Source organism: Rhea pennata, chromosome 3, assembly GCF_028389875.1.
Source record: "Rhea pennata isolate bPtePen1 chromosome 3, bPtePen1.pri, whole genome shotgun sequence".
NCBI lineage: Eukaryota > Metazoa > Chordata > Aves > Rheiformes > Rheidae > Rhea > Rhea pennata.
Genome location: NC_084665.1, coordinates 126,422,870 through 126,440,794, shown reverse-complemented (window position 1 = coordinate 126,440,794; position 17,925 = coordinate 126,422,870). Strand labels below are relative to the sequence as shown.

Below are 17,925 nucleotides of genomic sequence, written 5' to 3'. Positions count from 1 at the left end.
CATCCTCATTCTCTTCTCAGGCATCACAGAATCTGATTGGCTTTTAGTTCACATCCGATTTGGAAACAAAGATGTGGGCCCACCATTCTTCCTGGCCCTCTCTAGAGAGGCTTCCTGCAGGCTCACGTGCACACATACAAAAATGTACACACACACTCACACGCACAGAGCTTACGTACGCAGACACATGTCAGTGTGGTCACACAGCTTTTGGCTCAGTGTCAGCTTGCATTTCCCATTCTCCCTCACAGCTGGGCAGTTAGCTGTGCAGACACAGTCACATCAGTTCAGTTTGCATCCATCCTCTCCAGCATGCGGTAGAGAGCAGAGCTGATATGGGGTGATGGGATGAAGGACTGCACCGTTATGGCATGGTCAGGAAAGATGCTGAAAAAGGAGGGAGAGCCTGGAGACAACCATGCTGCTTCTGACCAGTCTGTCTTGGGTGCCAGGTGTCCCCAGGTTACCATGGCTAGACTGCTTGTGTCCTACCCTTGCACATCTAGACCATGGCTACTTCTGTCCTCCATGCCATGTGCAGCATAGAGGTGGATGTGAAGTTCTTTGCACTGAAAGGCAAGAAAATACATCTTATGGTGTCCTGTATTCTGCCAGACAGGGAGAGAATCCTGTGTTTGCTGCAGCTCCAAAGCATATTGATGACAACTCATTACAGCAATATTTCTTCTTTTAATTTTATACTCACACTTTACACATTTGATCACTACACAGAAGTCCCTTTTCTCCTTTTGAAGTTCCCTTCTTTGGTAGAAATGTGTTGCTACAGAGGATCCAATACTCGCTGGTGGTACTGGGGTGAATGTCAGTCTGGGATGATTTCTCTGGTGTGGGATGTCATGGCAAGGTAAATTATCTTCTTTGCCTTACTGTTTATGGGAATAACCACACAGTGTCTTGAGGCCACTGTCGACAATGAGATCTGGGACATATGTTGTTCTGAATATAATTTCTAGGGCACACAGACAACCTCTGGCCAGCTGGAGTTTCTATATAAGTGTGTCCATGATGTGGCCATAACCTATACCATGAGCAAAATTAATTTAGTGCATATTGAACTCAACAGAGCACATTAACAGTGCAACTTCTCAACACTTCCTGAGGTTGCATACAATTTAATTCCCAGTCTCTCACTTGCTGAGAGGGCTCTTTTCCACTGGCAATCAACTTCACACCTGAAATAGCCAAATGCAACTTGTGCCCGGAACAGCAGAGGCTGTGGATCAATGCCCGAGGACTCATCCAGTGAGGAAAGTGACTTATTTTCTGAAAAGATGGCCCTAGCCTGAGAGGAGGTAAAGAGGAAGGGAAAAGGGATTTTGCTTTTTGTGGCTGATATTTGAACCTCCCCTTTGATTTCTGAGTATAACAACCCTACTGGAGCTGTGACAGCCTCTTAGCTACTGCAGGGGGTGGAGAAGGAGGAGAAAGGACTTTGCGATGGAGCCAGCTAAGTACGTATACTGGGTTCAGACATTCTGCATGATTCCTGCAGGTCTTGTCTTCTCTACAGGCATCTCTGGCCCATCTCAGTGCTGAGCTCTGCTTCTCTGCCCTGCCACCAAGACCAGCTATGGGTTCTCTGTTTGCTGCTATTACCTCTGCTCCTCTGAGGCCTCTTTGCAGCTAGCCATCAGGTGGAGAGAGCCCTTGTGCTGCCCAATCCTCTCTCTCTCTCCCCCATCCTTCCCTCTTCTGCCCCCTCTTTAGCACAGTGAGAACCGGCGGGAATTGATATTCATCTTGGTGACCCCGATGAGCTTGAGTGGTGTGGAGAGGCTGAAGGAGGTCATAAGAGGGAAGTCGCAGAAGAGGTCAGAGAGCTCATCTCTCTCCTCCAGCTCATATGTGGCATCATTGAGCATGCGCTGGTGCAGGTGGCAGGTCTGCTCAATTTTCAGCTTGTTGATATCGCTGCGAAGACGCATGAGCTGCCTCGCCAGCTGCTGGTCCTGTAGGCGCATTTCTGCCTGAAACACAAAATGGAGGGTGGGGAGGGAAGAGGCTATTAGCAAGGGCACACCAACTTTAACCCTATGGTTCACCCAGCTAAAGTAGACTTGCACCAAATCATGGGAAAAGAAGCTCGGCGAGAGCTGCTGCCATATTGCAAAGAACTAGGAGGGGAGATGGGAAGGAGACTGGCATCTTCCAAGCCAGCAACGCACCCCAGGCAGATCTGTGCTTAGGATGGTGAATCTTTATGGTAAGGCAGTCTGTGCTTGGTCAGATTTCCAGGAGCATTCATTCTTATTTTTGCCTCCCTGCTATAAAACTGAAATTAAAATCAGTCCTGTCTAAGTGTTGGCTTGAGTATCATTCAGTACAGGCTTCAGAGCTCCTATTTCAACCCTAACCAAGGCCAAATTAATTTTGCTCATAAGGGAGCAACCACAATGAAAAGTGGCAATTAGAGGTGGAAAGGACCAATTAAAAGAGCTCCAGAGACCTGATCCCCAAATACTTGGACTGGGCTTCCAGCCTGCATAAATCAGTGCAGCTCTGTGGGGTTGTGCTGGTTCGTGACAGCTGGGAACGTGTCCCTGCCTGTTCCCCCGTGGCTTGTCTCGCTGATTGGAAGTGGCTCTCAGGATGGGCCTCGATGGTTTCCCACAGGAGAGACAGCGACTGTCCTGGAGGCTAATGAGCTAGGCGTTTCAGAGGGTTTGTCCTCCTCTGGCACTTGACTTTGAAAGGTAGAAGATTCAGATGTAATGAAAGGAAACAGCTCTTTTTTTTGTTTTGTTTTTATTCAAACTCATAATTAACCAGAAAATTTATTGCTGCAGGATATTGGGGGTGCTGAGGAAGGAGGTGAGCACTTGGTATGATTCACAGCAAGGATCAGCCTTTATCTGGATATCAGCAGTCGGCAGAGTTAGAATAGTAAATACCAAGAACACAATTCCCACTCCTCACCCCACATCCCTTCTCATAAAAAGCAAGAAACCACAAAAGCCACAAAGAAAAGAGTGTTGTGGGAGATGAGTCAAACAGCTCTTAGCAAACCCTGTGGCTTAAATCTCTCTGTAACTACTGGAGACCAGGGGAACCAAGACTGGGTGGAAAATAGTCCTCTGTCTGCCCCAGTGCAGTATCCTGTCTCCACGACAGGACCCAAACCGTCGTGAGAAGAGAGCTCCTCATTACCACGACTCCTGGTTTTGATCTCTGAGGAATTGCTGCTCTTCTGCCTCAGCACAACCAGACATTGCGAAGGAAAGCCCTGTGCCCGAGCAGGCTCATGCCAAGTGAAGAAGCGGCTCTAGCAGGGTAAAATGCCTCAGAGGGAAACCTGGCTCTGCTCCAGCTATTCTGTGCAGGGCCTGGAAACCCCCGAACTCTCTGAAATGCTGCTCTTGAGCTTGGGCTGAGAGCTGACATTAATATAATGAAAGTTAATCCAAGCTGGGCTCTTTTCACTCCTGGTGCTGCAGCCATACAGGCAGCATGGATGAACTCGCCTGCGCGCTCTAAGCCAGCAATTGGACTCTGTCTCGGTTGCCTAGAGAGGATTAAGCCACCTTTGTACAAATTTCAGAGTGAAGTTCCCTCCCGCATTGTTGGCAGGGTTGTGGCCATTTACCTTTGAAAAATCACTATTGCCTTGTAGGCCTCATAACTCATGCCCCCAACAGAGCAATGCTACTCTACAGGTTTTCCTCCTCCCACATGAATTGCAATGAAAAAATCACTTTGGAGACATTTTTTCCTGTTTCACAGTGAATGGTGAGACTTGACATTTTGTCAGGAAGGAGATCACAGCCTCTATTGAACTGGCCCTTGAGCATTCCTTCTTGTCAGTTTATCAAGATACAGAAATGTCAATAAATGCTTCCATTAAAGATTTTTGAGAAAAGTGAGATAAAAAAAATAAAAAGGACTTAAAAATGAAATAGTAGGTCATTGTGGTGAGGAAAGTGACTTGGAGATTTCTATTTTTCCTCTGCAAGGCAGTTGTTCAACTTTTGAACACTTCTTGCTTTCTGTGTGTTTCTAGGAAGTTGTTTTGCTCTTGTGCTAGCCCGGAGGCAAAACTGTTTGTGGTGTGGTAGCAGATTCTTTCTTGTACCCTCCAGGAGCTCACACCTCCAATCATCTTTCCTTTCTGCTTGTCTGACTTGGTGATCCTTGAGTTTGCCAAACCAGCTTCTTCCTCATCCACTTGGACAGCTGGCCTGTCGGTAAGATGGGGATAATGCTGCATTGTCCACTGAGATACAGGAAGCAAAATCACCCTCAGGACACGACGACATTGATCAAAAGAGGCTGTTTTCTTAGACAGCTCTTACTGACTGTGCCAAGGAATATCATGCTCCGGGGCTGAACGGGGAAGTAGGGGCGATGTGTGAGAGGTACACCATGCATGGACTGGCACAGACAGCACTTTCCCAGAGAGATAATGTCCCCTTCTTCCCTCTGTTGGAGCTAGGACTGGGACTTTTTGGATGGTCTCCATTAAGGGGAGCTGCCTCTCTTTGTCAGAGGAAAGAAGAGAGAATGGGAGAGGCACAAAGCCTGGTAATGGCTGACTAAAAGATTACGCACACAATGAGGAGATGGCATGGGAGACGAAGGCTGCCACTACTTGGACCCTTTAGGAGTCCCCTCAGCTTCCTGAGAGCTCAAAAGTGCCTTGTATGGTGACAGCTTTAGGGGGGAGGCATGTCTGTGGGGGCATAAAGGCAGGGGAATGACCATTTCTTGCTCCTCCCGCTCATTGCCAAGAGTTGGCTCGAGATGCAAAAAGTCTGTCATCCCTCAGCGGTCTTGTTCTTTCCAACCCTCCCAGTGTGGTGGAGTTGTGACAAGCATGCCTAAGCCTCTCTCTGGTTCAGCTCTCCCCTGTGGAAGGATTTGCACCTGCCTGGAAGTCCTGCCTCTCTGTGAATCAGACCATCAGCATGCTGCAGCATCTTTACTGGATGATCTCCAATTCCTTAGGCCCTGACAGGGCTGCAGACCTGGTTGGTCTCTGCATCTCTGCTTTACAAGGGCAGGAAGCTGGGCTATGGCTGTGTGGCTTTGCTGGATGGGATGTATGAGTCTGAGAAGGTGACACTGCATGTAGCCAAGATTGGGCAATCCAGAAGAAAGTGATGTGATTTGTTCCAAACCACCCAGAATATCAGCAGAATTTGGGTCAGAACCCAGAAATTGTCATTCTTCTTCTGTTTTCCAGACACTCTTCAAGAGTATTAGAAATATATAAGCCACCAAGGCCAAGGACAAGAACATTGCTATAAATGATTAATGATCTCTTTTTAAAGTGAGCACTGTCGGGTCAGCAAAGATCCACAAAGCTTCCTGGAAAGAAATAATAGGATTATAATGTCCACATCATGGGAAGTCGTGGATTTTCAGTTTAAACAGTCACTACAATGCAGTTCATCTGTATGGGACAATGGCATGATCGCCCACAGTCTGTGCAATGCTCCAGAGAAACCCACAGGGCACACCCTGCAGAAGCCACGCACTTTGCCTCCTTCGAGTCTTACATGCCAAATGCAGTAACAGTTTCAGGTTCACATAGACAAGTTGCTTCTTTACATTTTCTGCCTCCTCCCACCACTTTCTGCATACTAGCCCTGCTCCAGCAGGCAAAACTGTGTAGCTAGAGCACTCATTGGGATTCACGAGCTGGTGGTTTGAACTTCCTTTGGCAAGAGAAACAACCTAACCCAGACATTCTTGCTTCCTGGCAGAGGAGCTACTGCAGCTACTAGACCAAATCACAAAGCTAGACCACAACGGTCTGACTGAGCAAGTCTTATGAACCCAGGAAGGTTTTCTGTTTTTCTTCCTGTTTATAGACTCCCAAGGATGTGTAAAATAGGGGGAGAGAGAAAACAAAAATTTTGGATGCATCCTTGCCTTTTGTCCAGTCTAGGTGGCTTAGACCAAATAGATGTGGCCTAGGATGTAGCCCAGACTTGTCTCCAGGTTTATCTCAACTGTACACTGTCTGTATGGTCATTCACAGGAGGGTCTGAAAGTTCCCACTGCCATTGCTCCATCTCCCCTGAACGTACTACAGGGCGGATATAGCAGCAGAAAGCACACCAGGTAAGAGAGGAGGTGTGGAGCTCTTCTAGACCTCCTCCCAGAAGAAAAGTGTTCCATGACCATAGTCCCAATGTGAGGTCCACGAAGCACAGCGGGGTGGACTGGTGAGAAACAGCTGCTCCCAGGAGGCCAGTTCTTCTTTTTATTTCCAAAGATCAAACAAAGCTTAAAGCAAAACAAGTGTTTTCCTGACCAAATGCAGACACCTTTGCTGACTGCTTTATTAAGATCCAATATAACTCTTGCTGAATCCATTGGAAAGATTCCCAGGGACTTCAGTAGCACTCAAGTCTGGTTCTTAATCAGTCTGATGAACTATAAACACTGGTAAGACCTTTCTAAATGACTGACCAACTGGACAGAGACGTTTTGTGATTTCCCAGGAGAAAACATCAGACATTCGGGTCTCTTTTAAAGAGTCTGTCCTATGTGCTGGCTGATACTCCTCTAATTTCAGTGCCAAATACAGGAAAAATTCAGGAAGAAAAAAATATTTTCCTCCTGGACTAAAGTCAGAACTGTCCTAAGGCGTACAAATTCACAGTGGAGTTCTGTTATTTAACCACTTCTATTCATTTAGGAAAATGAGGATTTTGAGGTCTCATTTTTAGAGCTGATAAAAAATTATCTTGTCAAATTTCAAAAACAAGAAAGCACAGTCTGACCACTCTGATCCTTGGATCTTTCATCCCCTTTACTCTCTATAGTGCACCAGAGATCTCCCAGGACTGCTCCTCCAATCCGAGATTTGGCCGTCCAGATGCTCTTCTAGTCTGTACATAGCCCATTTTGGAGGCCCTTGCCTGTCTTGGCTAGTGATGGCCTTATTTTCAACACTAGTGAAGAGTGGCCTTATCTGACAGAGCAAAAGCAAACAAGAGGGCAAAGAAGAGACAGAGTGTTAGCAAAAGAAGTTTCCCAGCCCCTGAGTGCTTCAACACATGCTGAGTGCTGCAATTTGCTTGTACCTCTGTACACAGAGCCTCTCAGTGCAAAAACAAGAGCAAGAATTTGCATGTCTGAATAAATCAGCTTTTCAGGACTGGATTCTCAGCAGATCCCAGCTGACGCTGCTGGCTGGAGCTCAGCAGGCATATGTCAATCCTGCAAACTGGGGCCAGGCCTTAATGTGTGAGACACAGAATCAGGCCCTGGGAAAGGTCTCGTGGGGATAAAGATCAAGAACAACAGATCCCCCGTAAGACCTTGGGTTTGTCCTTATCTTCACTTCAGCACATGAGTAGTCAGCACCTGATCTGCTCTGGATCAAGCAAATCCTTTGCAGCACTGTTAACTCATTTTGTGTGGACTGAGAGTAACAGGAAACTTCAATTTTAAATCTGGACACTCCTGGACTACCACTTTGCTAGATAGCTAACTAATGCGAGAGCTCATCCTGTAGCACTATGGCCAGCTGACAGTTTGGCCATATATGTACTGTTAAATTCACTTAGCCTTCAAAAAAAGGTGGTCTCAACCAAGTTGTCTGTAGGGAATGGTCCTCAGCATGCACAAACTCCTGAAGATTTTACTGTTTGGCAGGGTCCTAATCAGCACAAATGAAAACTGTGGTGAGGCCAACCTGCTGCTCCAACCCAGCCTACATCATGCTGGAGGCTGTGCTAGCAATGGTGCAGAGTGAGTGATGAAGCTCCAGTGCTCATGTCCTGGGACTGTTGCACTTTGTTCAGTGTGGACACGCACTGGTATCCTTTTTTCCTGGGTAGAAGTCTCCACATGCACTGAATTTTGCCATTTCATTGGGTAAGTGAACCCTACATACTCTAAACTGACTTCTAACGACAAGCTCCATAGACTGGGGGAGAATTTGTCTTGCAGTGGAGGAAAATGTGGAAGACACAGTTGTGCTTCAGCTCTGACTACAGGATCATTTTTGGAAGCAACTGAGGAAGCTATCCGAGACATTCAAACTAGCTTTGTCTCTGCTGGTAAACAGAGGCAGAGTGTGGTACAGACTCTAGACTTTGGCCATCCACTCTTTTATTTTGTTAGCATAGTCTTGGCACAATTTTGACTCCAACCAGCTACCGCTGACTCAGATAACTTCCAGGCATAGTTTATGAGTTGGGGCAGGGTCCCTAACCAGGGACCACTCCCAGTAACAGGGGAACAGGTCTTGGCACTGTTTGTGCTGGTATAAATGTTCTCTCCTCTGCTATGCTACTTTTATACCTGGTTGCTTGGGATGAGGCTGGGTTACGTGATGCTCCCAGGCCTCTGGGGCCATACATTAAACCAGACCAGAAGAATTCATTCCCCACTTCATAGGCTGGCCCTACCTGAGGGGTCTGGTGCTGGAGTCCTGCCTAGCTGCTCAGAGCAGAGTGTTACCTGAGGGATGCTGTCTTTTCTGGCTTTGGTTCCTGCTTTAACAGATGTAGACACCTAGACATAACCATATCCTGCTCCAAAGGATTCCCATTTGCTTTACTAACATGCCAATAGTAAACGAGATGGGCTTCAGCCCCGAAGTCCTGCTGTCTTGCAGTGAATGGAAGCCTGCTCATTTATTCCAACAGGATCTGGGTTTCATCCTTCAAACATAACGTAAAATGCATCTTTGTTTTCCCTCGTACTGGTAAACTACAGATGAGCTATGTTCTGACTGTCTGCTGACAGCTGTTACCCAAAAACAGTGCCTCCAGCATAGCTATTTAGTTGTGCGGTCAGTCAGATGCATGCTCTCTCTTTGGGTGAAATTGTTCTAAATTACATGAGTCACATCCAGATCCAGTGAAGACTAGTATAATTAAGAGAAAAGAAAATGGAAAGTGAGGAACAGTTAGGGTTTGCTTTGCTTTTTTTTAATAAGTTTAAACTTTTAGTTTTCAGCAAATGGTGGTTTATATACCACACCCCAGTCTAAAGGATAGAATCAGGCTCCAGGAAAATTTATACTTCTATTATGGGCAGAATCCCAAAGAACAAACCAAAACTGTTTAAAGCTGGGGCTCTGAGAAGGGAAATATGCTCCTTACTGCCTTTTGAGGTCTGGAGATGGAGATCTTGTGTTTTACACCAAGTACACTATGAATTTAAGATTTCATCACGGATGCAAGCATGGACCTCAATCCCAGTCTGACATCAAGAGCTGATATTCTCCATAGCACTGAATGATTTGGGAGATCAGCTCAAAACTTGTTGTAGTACTCCTAGATTCCTGAAAGTACTGTATTCATCTCCAAAAGACAAGGTCCTGAGAAACATTTCAAATTACCAAAAATGGTGACATTCCAAATGACTTCTGTAAATAATCTACAGATCAGTCTAGCTGGGCTATAGAGCATCAGCAACAAAAAGTTGACAAATATTCTTTGGAGTGAGGGTTGCAGAGACTTTTTAAAAATATATTAGTTACTAGTTTGCATAAGAAGTTTTCCTCAAAGACTTTTAGTACTTATCAAAAGCAAAACATTTGCACAAGAACATTTGCACAAGTGCATCTGAACCATATGCACTTTCCCAGTCTTGAAGGACCCTCAGTGTGGCAGATATTGCTGCTCTCAGGACCGTTGCAAATAGAGATGGGAGTCGCAAGCAAACAGACAACAGAAACTGTCACATGATATCACTTGTATCTGGTTCCCAGGCACCTGGGCCATATAATTAAACTGTTTTCATTACAATAAGAAGGAAGTATCAGTGGTTACTGCAGGGGAGGTGGGGGGCTTGTGGCACCTACTCTTCAACCTGGAGAAAACCACTCGGTCTCTCTACTTGCATCTACACTTGTGAAGAACACCAGGGCTCAAGCAGCTGCTGCGATACAGCCGTGTCTGTGCTATTAACCTCCCTTGGCCTCCAGAAAATCACAGAATCACAGAGACATACTGCTATCAGTCTTCCTCCTGTCCTCAGGCTCTGCTGATTGCTGAACTGGGTTGGCAGCTGCCTGGATCAAGGCTGGTTGGCCCAGGACAAATATGTGCCAAGGACCGTGACAGCAACCTGACATATAGAAAATCAGGACCCGTGCCTTGGCTCTGTTTATTTTCCCAGCATAGGCATAGCATTTGTGTCTTGTTTTCATCTCCTGGAATAGCATTTTCTCCTCCCACCGAAGTGCACGGAGGAAGGCAGTGAAGGTTGTGGCACAGTTCTGGCCTTCCCACTAGCACTGTCCCCTCAAAAAACCACCAGCCTTCCTCTCACTTTGGGAGGTCTCCAGTCCTTCCAATTTCATCCCTATTGACAGTCGGACTTCGTGTCCCCAACTGTAACAGCTGAAACCATTACCCTGACAGCGTATTGTAGGCAGCTGCCGTCTCACCTTACAAGTACCTTTTACTTCATAATTACCAGAAATAAATGTCCAATATGTGTAATACAGGGACCAAAGTTGGGACATGGAGGTGGCAAACTAATGAACCTTCTAATGAAGGACTCAATAGACAATGAACCTATAAAGACTGGCTGAAGAAGGGTCTGAGATAAGGCTCGAGCATCATGCATACAGCGGAGGAAAGAATAATTTTTTTTACTTATTATACTATTACAACATGAGGATTCCACAACAGCTTCAGACGAAAGGAAACACTTGGTCCCACAGTGCAGAAATGAACTAGAGGTAGCAGGTTACTACAGGATGTTAGAAACCCCAGAAAGATATGAGTTTAAAAGAAGGCAGTGAATTATTAGGCAAACACTTGGACTTTAGATCCTTACAGATGCTCTGCCATGCACCTTTCCCTTCCTTGGGCTGCTCCTGCTCCTGCCAGCCACAGAAAAAGCAATGACTGATTGTTGCATATTCACCTGTGGCTGAAGACAAGAGGGAACAAGGAATCACTTGTATTCTTATTCTTTCTTTTTTTTTTCTTTTGGAAGAGCACAGTCTAACAGAGACAGGAAACCACTTACCAGCTCCTTCCTGAGCCAAGTCAAAGCTTCATCGATGCTCTCAAAATCACCTATTTTCCCTGAGGTAAGAGTCACCTTGTCCTGGGAAGAGCTCCCACTGAGCTGTAGCTGCACTTTCCTTAGAGGGATAGTCTCCTCTGTGGTCTTTTTGGCCTCGTTCACCTCTTCCTCTCCAGCTGGCTGGGGGCTTTTCCATGCCTGCTCTTCCAGCTTTGCCTTCCACTCCAAGTAGGACGGGCGCCTGGTTTCCAGCCTCAGCTTCTCCGTCAATGCCTTGAGGCTCCTCAGGTGATCATCGGGAGGAACAGCACCCCCTGAGCTGGTGTCTGTGCTCTCCAATGCCTCTTCTATTTGGATTTTAGGGAGAGACATCTCTGGGTGTCAAACAGCATAGAGGTGGGCTGAAAAGGACAAGAGCTGGAGTGGGAAATCCTCAGAGCCAAGCCTGCTCGCCTGCACTCCTGCGGTGTGCCAGACACAGTCCCTTGGAGGACAGCCACATCAACAGGGTCTCCCTTTCAGGCACCGTGCTGGCCCTGGATGAACACCTAGAACAAAGGCAGAGAGTTGGTTTTGATGATGAGACGCAAGAGGGACGGAGAAGGGAGAGATGGCTCTTCCTGCAAGCAGGCTGGAGTGGAGGGAGTGAGGGCTTTGGAAAAGGCACAGTGCCAAGCTGTTCTTAGGGAGTGTTACCTCACCTCAGCTATCTGACTGCTTTTTGGGCAGGAACAGACAAGCTTTAGGTTTCAGAGAAGCTCTGGTTACTTACATCTCCAATCTTAAGTCAAGAAGCCGTGAAAGGGTTTCCAAAAAGGCCAGGACATGTTCACATGCCCTTCCGGGGCTATATTGCATAACCTAATATCCTCCAGAGCCAGCAATGGCTGTTTGTGGGGGTTGGGGTATTTCCTGGTCTCTATGTGCCATTTTGATGATTTTCTGGCTGGTAGTTTCTTCAGATAGGGAAAACAGAGACAGATGAAGCGAGACTTAGTTTAAACATCTCCCAAGAGTTTGAGCCAAAAGGAGAGCTGGAAAAAGTGGGTTAACCCATATTAAATCTTGAACTGTGCTGGGGCAGCAGTGCTCGTGTCTTGGCACTGTTTAATTCACCAGGACAGGTGTATCCAGGGGGCCTTTTCCACTCACTCTCCTGGACACACACGTCTCCTGACAGGCGCAGCCCTCACACTACGTGGGTTTCTGAGCATGGCAAGATGCTGTGTAGAGTCTCAAAAACACCTTGACAGTGGATTGGCACTCAGGAACCAGGAGTTTTCATCCCAAGTTCTCATCTGGACATCACACATGGGCTCAGAGAAACTATGTTCACAGTCTGTGCTGCAGTTTCCTTCTCTGCAAAGTTGGGCTAATTATACCTGTCTCCATGAGACCCTGAGAGACAAAAGACTTGAGCAACTCTGCAAGAGCTAAGTGCACCAGCTTCTGCATTTATTCAATGGAAGGATCAGATAAGAGACTTTCTCAAGGTCACACGTTCATCTGTGGCTGAGCTGGGAATAGATCTTGTCTCATATACACGTATAATACAAACCAAATACTTTTTGCCTTCCTGGTAACATACCCAGAAAGATCAGTCAGGATGTATGGAGTTTTCTAGCTGGATGCACTAAAACACAGTAATATGAGTTGCTCAGCTATTCTTTTTCCTTCTATTTACGCCCCCAAAGACACGTGTAATTCTGAAATCTAGACCATAATTATGCCTCTCAAACCTTTTCAGTAAGAAGATTCAATTTAAAATAAACACTAACAGAGAGCAAGATTTATCCCACAGTTGTGTGCAGGAACATGAGCTGAATGAATAGTTGATAATGTACACACAGACAGTCTGGAGGTGGAGAATTAGTCATGTTGCGGTCTTGTTCCTGCTCTTATTTATGTTAATGAGAGTTTTACGGGGAGCAGGAGCAAACCGAGACACTATATCAGGTTGAAGCCAACAATTCTCACTTCTGGAGCAGCAACAATATTCTTTTTTTTGTTGTTGACAAAAGATCACGTGGAGGTAAATGCAGAGTGCTGCCCTTTTGGAGAGTCAGACTATATGCCAGCTCCTGAACTGATGCTCTGCAAAGCTGAGGGCATATCAATGAATTTCACGTGCCTAGAAGTTCAACAGGCTACTTCTAGCCCGCTAAAATCAATAAAGTGAAACACTTAAAGATTTTAAAGGATTTGCCTCTGAGTTTTTGTTCCCTACACTGAGATGAGGATTCTCAGGAGCTGCCAAATGCAGCAGCCCTGTAGAGGTGAGACAGCCGCAGCTCCCTATCAGGCTGCTGATTTTGGCAGTCCCTAACAGGGATAATATATCTATTGTAGGGCTAAATTTTTGGAACTCCACAACTACAATGCAGAGCCCCTACAGACTTTTTTTGTCTTGTGTCTTCTGTATGTATAAAATCCTCAGAGCAGAAGAAGTTATTGCTATTTGTGCTCGGGGTATAAGTCAGGTTAACGTTTACAGCACGGAGCCTTGAAAGCACCACGGCAGCTGGAGCGGTCCCTTTGCTGCGACCCTGCTGTGAGCAATGCACCTCTCCTCCCTGTTCCAAAGCTTGCTGGAGCTGATGATGGATTTGATTTTTCTGCTCTGAAAGTGGCACCCTTCCAATCCATCCTTCACCTCCTCCCTGGTGCAACACGAAACTTTCCTTTAACTCTCTATAGAGATTCTCCCTAAATAGGAATGTCTGTTCCTCAGCCTGCCCAAACTCAAAAACAACACAAGGGAGCTGCCTCTGATTTCCTATCAATACCTTGGACTTGGGTCAAAGATCTACTGTAGAAAGAGATCTGAAAGTGGTAAGCGTGTGAAAAATTTCTGTATGAGAGGCTGAAATGCAAACCTGTTTGCTGCCTGAGAGCTAGCTAGTTTGCAGAAACAAATCTGACTTGTTGCTCAAATCAACAGTATTCTCCTAGACTCTCTGCCCCAGGCTCAATGTTCCCCTAGCCCAGCCTGAGCAAGGGAATTTAAGTGATTAACTCTTGATTTGTCTTCATTAGACATTACTAGTCATTGCTAGTAGGTTCATGACATGCCTAATTAAGCGAAATAGGAGATTGATACCCAAATGGTGAGGGCCTACTCCTGTCTCCACCTGGCACATTTGCCCATGTGTTCTTGCCCTTCCTTGCAGGAAATTTATTTATCCCGAAGGCTTAGGCTGTGCCAGTTTGGGTAAATGAGTCAACAAAAACCCTTCAGTACCCTTCAGTATCTTTGCTGAATTAGACTTCCGTCAGAAGAGTGAGCTTACCCTACCCTGCAGGCTACAAGATCGTTAGGTACTATGCAAAGGGAGCAGCAGAAGCACGCAGCCACTTGGAGCTAAAACAGAGCTATCAAACCAAACTGGATGTGAAGTCCCACCATGCCAAGATTGACCTAGCTCACATGTCCTGGGGCCTGGCTTTTGCGAGTTTGCAGGTCGGGACAGCTAATTTTCCCCTTTCCCCAGCCAGGTGCAACTTTTACAGTTCATGAGGAGTCCTCTGCTCTAGGAAGCCAGACGCAACAGCACTATTTGTCACCTGAGCTTCACACTGCAGCCATTTCTCTATCCTTGAAGCAGATGCCGCAGACCTGTTCCCCATCACACACCCACACATGTCTCTGCCCATGCATTATGCATTAAAGCAGAGGTCAAAAGAGCCATGGTGAACATCCCCTTGCAAAGCAGGCATGTTAGGGGAAGTAATATAAGGCAGAAGAAGGTGGAATGGTCTGGGAGAAAAGCTTGGCTTTGTCCTCACTAATGATAGAAAATAATACAATTCAGATGCTGTTCTTCACAGTCAAAAGAGAGATTGCACAAAATGATGCTAAGCACAGCCTTTTGCACTGCAGGAGTTTTATGTGTCTGAAAAGTTTTGTTAAGTTTGTTCCTTCCTATCAGCGCTCTGAACTCTGGTCAGCTTTGAACCTTTCAGGAAGCAATGTTGTTTGCTGGGTGCTGGAACAGCACAATTACAACCTGTTAAATTCAAACAGGGCTAAGGGTATTCAGTGCTTTGGAGGGCGACACACTGAACAGCAAGAAGTCTAGAAGAAGAAGGGAAAAAAGAAGGAAGAAACACTGAGGATTGAGAGTGGAGGAAAAAAACAGAATAAATAAAACATCTAGCTAAGACAGAGGTGCAGAGAACAAATTACTCCTCTGCCTTGACTGTTCCTAATGGACATTAGTTTATCCTAATACTGTTTATTTATGCAGAAGAGCAGCAGTGATTGTAAGAGTCTGTAGCATTCTGCTCATCTAGTCCCTGAGAAGAAAAAAGAGCTGCAGTATGTGACAAAGCCCAGCCTGAAGGAATTCCTTTTGCTGGATGAAGGGGTACCTGTGGGACTGTGGATGACCCTTATTCTGGCATGTGATAAGCAGGATAGTGGTCATAGTCTGGCCTGCTAATGATCTTCAAAAAAACACTTTAGCCCCTTCTGTGCCTCAGTTTCCCTTTTGCTAAATACGCAGTTCATGCCACTGGCCTTTGGAAGAAAGCTCTGAGGATCTTCAGAGACTAACAGAAATCAGCCTCCTGTGTCTTCAAATGTCTCCATTTCATCTCGGTGCCTACGCTCTGACTATAATCTGTGCAGGGATATACCATATTATCCATAGTGTCTGGGATATGGTTCACCTGACTGTTTGCAGGCATTTACTTCTGGATTTGCAAACCTCATAGCTCCATGGGCCATGCAAATACCGCTCGACCCTACCAATGGAAACCCTAAAGTAAACTGCACCTGCTAACAACATCCTCTAGCTCTCCAAGCTCTTCTGCGATTATGGGACAGGTTGAGGTGAGCAGCTGGGATGGAGACATCTGAAAACCTCCTGCATTAGGTCCTTGTGAGTGAGATGGACCCTGCAGCTGAAATGGCAGCCTGAAAAAATAAGATGGATATTGAGAGATGGAGTCGAGAGATGGGGGACTGACATGATACAGTGTGTACATGCCCGATGGGGTGAGAGCGGATTTTGCCTTCCTTCCTGAAGCCTAAAAGACGGGGATGGCAAAGATAGCTGACCCTTGCAGGGTAGCAGAGTAGGGAATAATCAGGTACCCTGATATGCTGCTCCAGCAGCAGCAGCAGCTGAACAACTGGTGATATTCTCTTTTCATGAGCAAAATGGCCAGTCCGGGTGCACATTTGACTTACAGGTAGAAAAAGAGGACAATGACAAGTACTCAGCCCATCTTCTTCTCCCCAGCACTGCCTGATTTCTTAACCAGCACAGGCTCAGCTTCACAAGCATCATGCCAAGGACAGCTGGGAGCCGGGACCCTGCTGGCTGGTCTGCAGCAGGTTGGCAGTGGGCTGCAAGGAGGAGATGCTTTTGCAAGGGGGTTGCCATAGCAATGGAGTACGGGAGGACTCCAGCTCCACCACCACCTCCCTGGCTGCTGCACGCAGTGAGTTGGGGCTCCAGAGCATCCTCCAGGCAGCAGCACTGCCTAGGCCCGGGGGACATGGACAAGGTAAGAAGATACTCAGGAGAGGCCGACATGTCGGCTCTCTGGAGCAGATGGTTTTCATGCAGGGATACTGTTGCTGAATAATTCCTTTCTCCACGCCAAAATAACCTTCCTAAGGAGGTGAGAGGTTATGCAGCATGGACTCTGGTGACTTCGTGGCTGTATGACTGGTTTCTGTAACTATGCTCCCGCATAAAACTGATCTGGTTCCCAAATGCCCTTCTTGCTTGTCCCTAAGTGACTTTCAGCTTCCCTCCCCCCCACCCAAAAGGAGAAGATACCAGCAAGACTGGTCACTCCAGGGGCCTGATCTTGAAGCCTGGACTCCCTCCAGACAGAAGCCCCTGATGAAATCAATGCCCTGAGGATGAGATGCTCTCAACCTAGTAGGCACAGCCAAGAGACAGGATGGACAGGGATGCTTATGGTGTCAGCTGTGGGCAGCCAAATCCTGAATCTGTCATGGAATTTGATCCTGTCTGCACCTGCCCAGGGGGATCTTCTGGCCTTGCTAAGCATTCATGCCAGAGGGTGCCCTTGACTTCATGTTGGCTGCTTCCCTATCACCCCCAGGCTCCCAAAACGCAAGATGTTTTGGGGTCTCCACCAACAAACTGCCCATGCCTAATCCCACTGTGACAGCAGAGGGAGTGCTGGGCACCTTCCTGTGGGGACAGGGATCCAAGGGGGCAAAACAAATGAGGGGTGTGCCATACTCAGCTGTGTTTTGCTTGGCCTTTCTTTCAGAGAAAGATGAGGACAACAGAGTCACCAAGTTGGGCATCATAAGCAGGAGTGCACGAAATGCAGGTCCTGGTCTGGCATCACTGGAGGGCTACCTATGTTGACTGTGTCCCTTCACAAGCCTGCTAACCAAACTTCCAGCCTGATATATTAAAAAAAAAAAACAGGGGAGACCCAAGCACTGTCCCTCTATCATCCATGTTGATGCAATTTTGGCACAGGTCAACTATCACTATCCCAAAAAAGCAGCTTGAATGCAGCCACCCTGTTTGAGAGAGAGAGAGAGAGAATTTCTTGCTACTGACCTGGTCCAGAACACTAGTTAGTCTGGACCAGACTGTGGCAGGGGCCATGCTAACATTTAGGTAGTAGAGCTGACTGAATGTCATTGCCACAGTCCTGATAGTATTGTATTTACTAGTACTAGGCAGGTCTGGAGACAGCTTCCAAACTGATCTTAAGTGGTCTTGCTGTGAGCCAAGTTGTGAGTTTCTGTCCCTGTGATGATCCATATTGCAAGGCTCTGGGGCTGGTTTTGTGAGATGGTCACACCACAGCCCCACACTGTGGGCTGACACTGGTAAAGCAACTCATTTAATGGGATCCTGAGTGCAACTGATATTCCTGTAAGTCTATTGTCAGGAATAAAACCCAAGGACCTCTCAGATGACTCAGATGCTAAGGTGAGCAGAAGGGCTGCATCTT

At 46.6% G+C, this 17,925-nt stretch overlaps 1 protein-coding gene across 1 annotated transcript; it reads right to left on the bottom strand.

Annotated features, from left to right (window-relative positions):
• Nucleotides 1–1,724: 1,724 nt before the first annotated feature.
• On the bottom strand, nucleotides 1,725–11,337 carry FAM167A (family with sequence similarity 167 member A). The gene is made up of 2 exons (XM_062571228.1): nucleotides 10,966–11,337; nucleotides 1,725–1,988 (listed from the first exon to the last, which is right to left on the bottom strand). Exons 1-2 carry the CDS (start codon nucleotides 11,335–11,337, stop codon nucleotides 1,725–1,727), a joined length of 636 nt encoding a protein of 211 aa, XP_062427212.1.
• Nucleotides 11,338–17,925: the final 6,588 nt, after the last annotated feature.

Excerpts from the sequence above, each read along its gene's own strand:
- FAM167A (XM_062571228.1), bottom strand. The coding sequence starts at position 11,337 with ATGTCTCTCCCTAAAATCCAAATAGAAGAGGCATTGGAGAGCACAGAC. Across the intron at positions 1,989-10,965 it reads CTTGGCTCAGGAAGGAGCTG|GCAGAAATGCGCCTACAGGA; the intron begins GTAAGTGGTTTC and ends TTTGTGTTTCAG.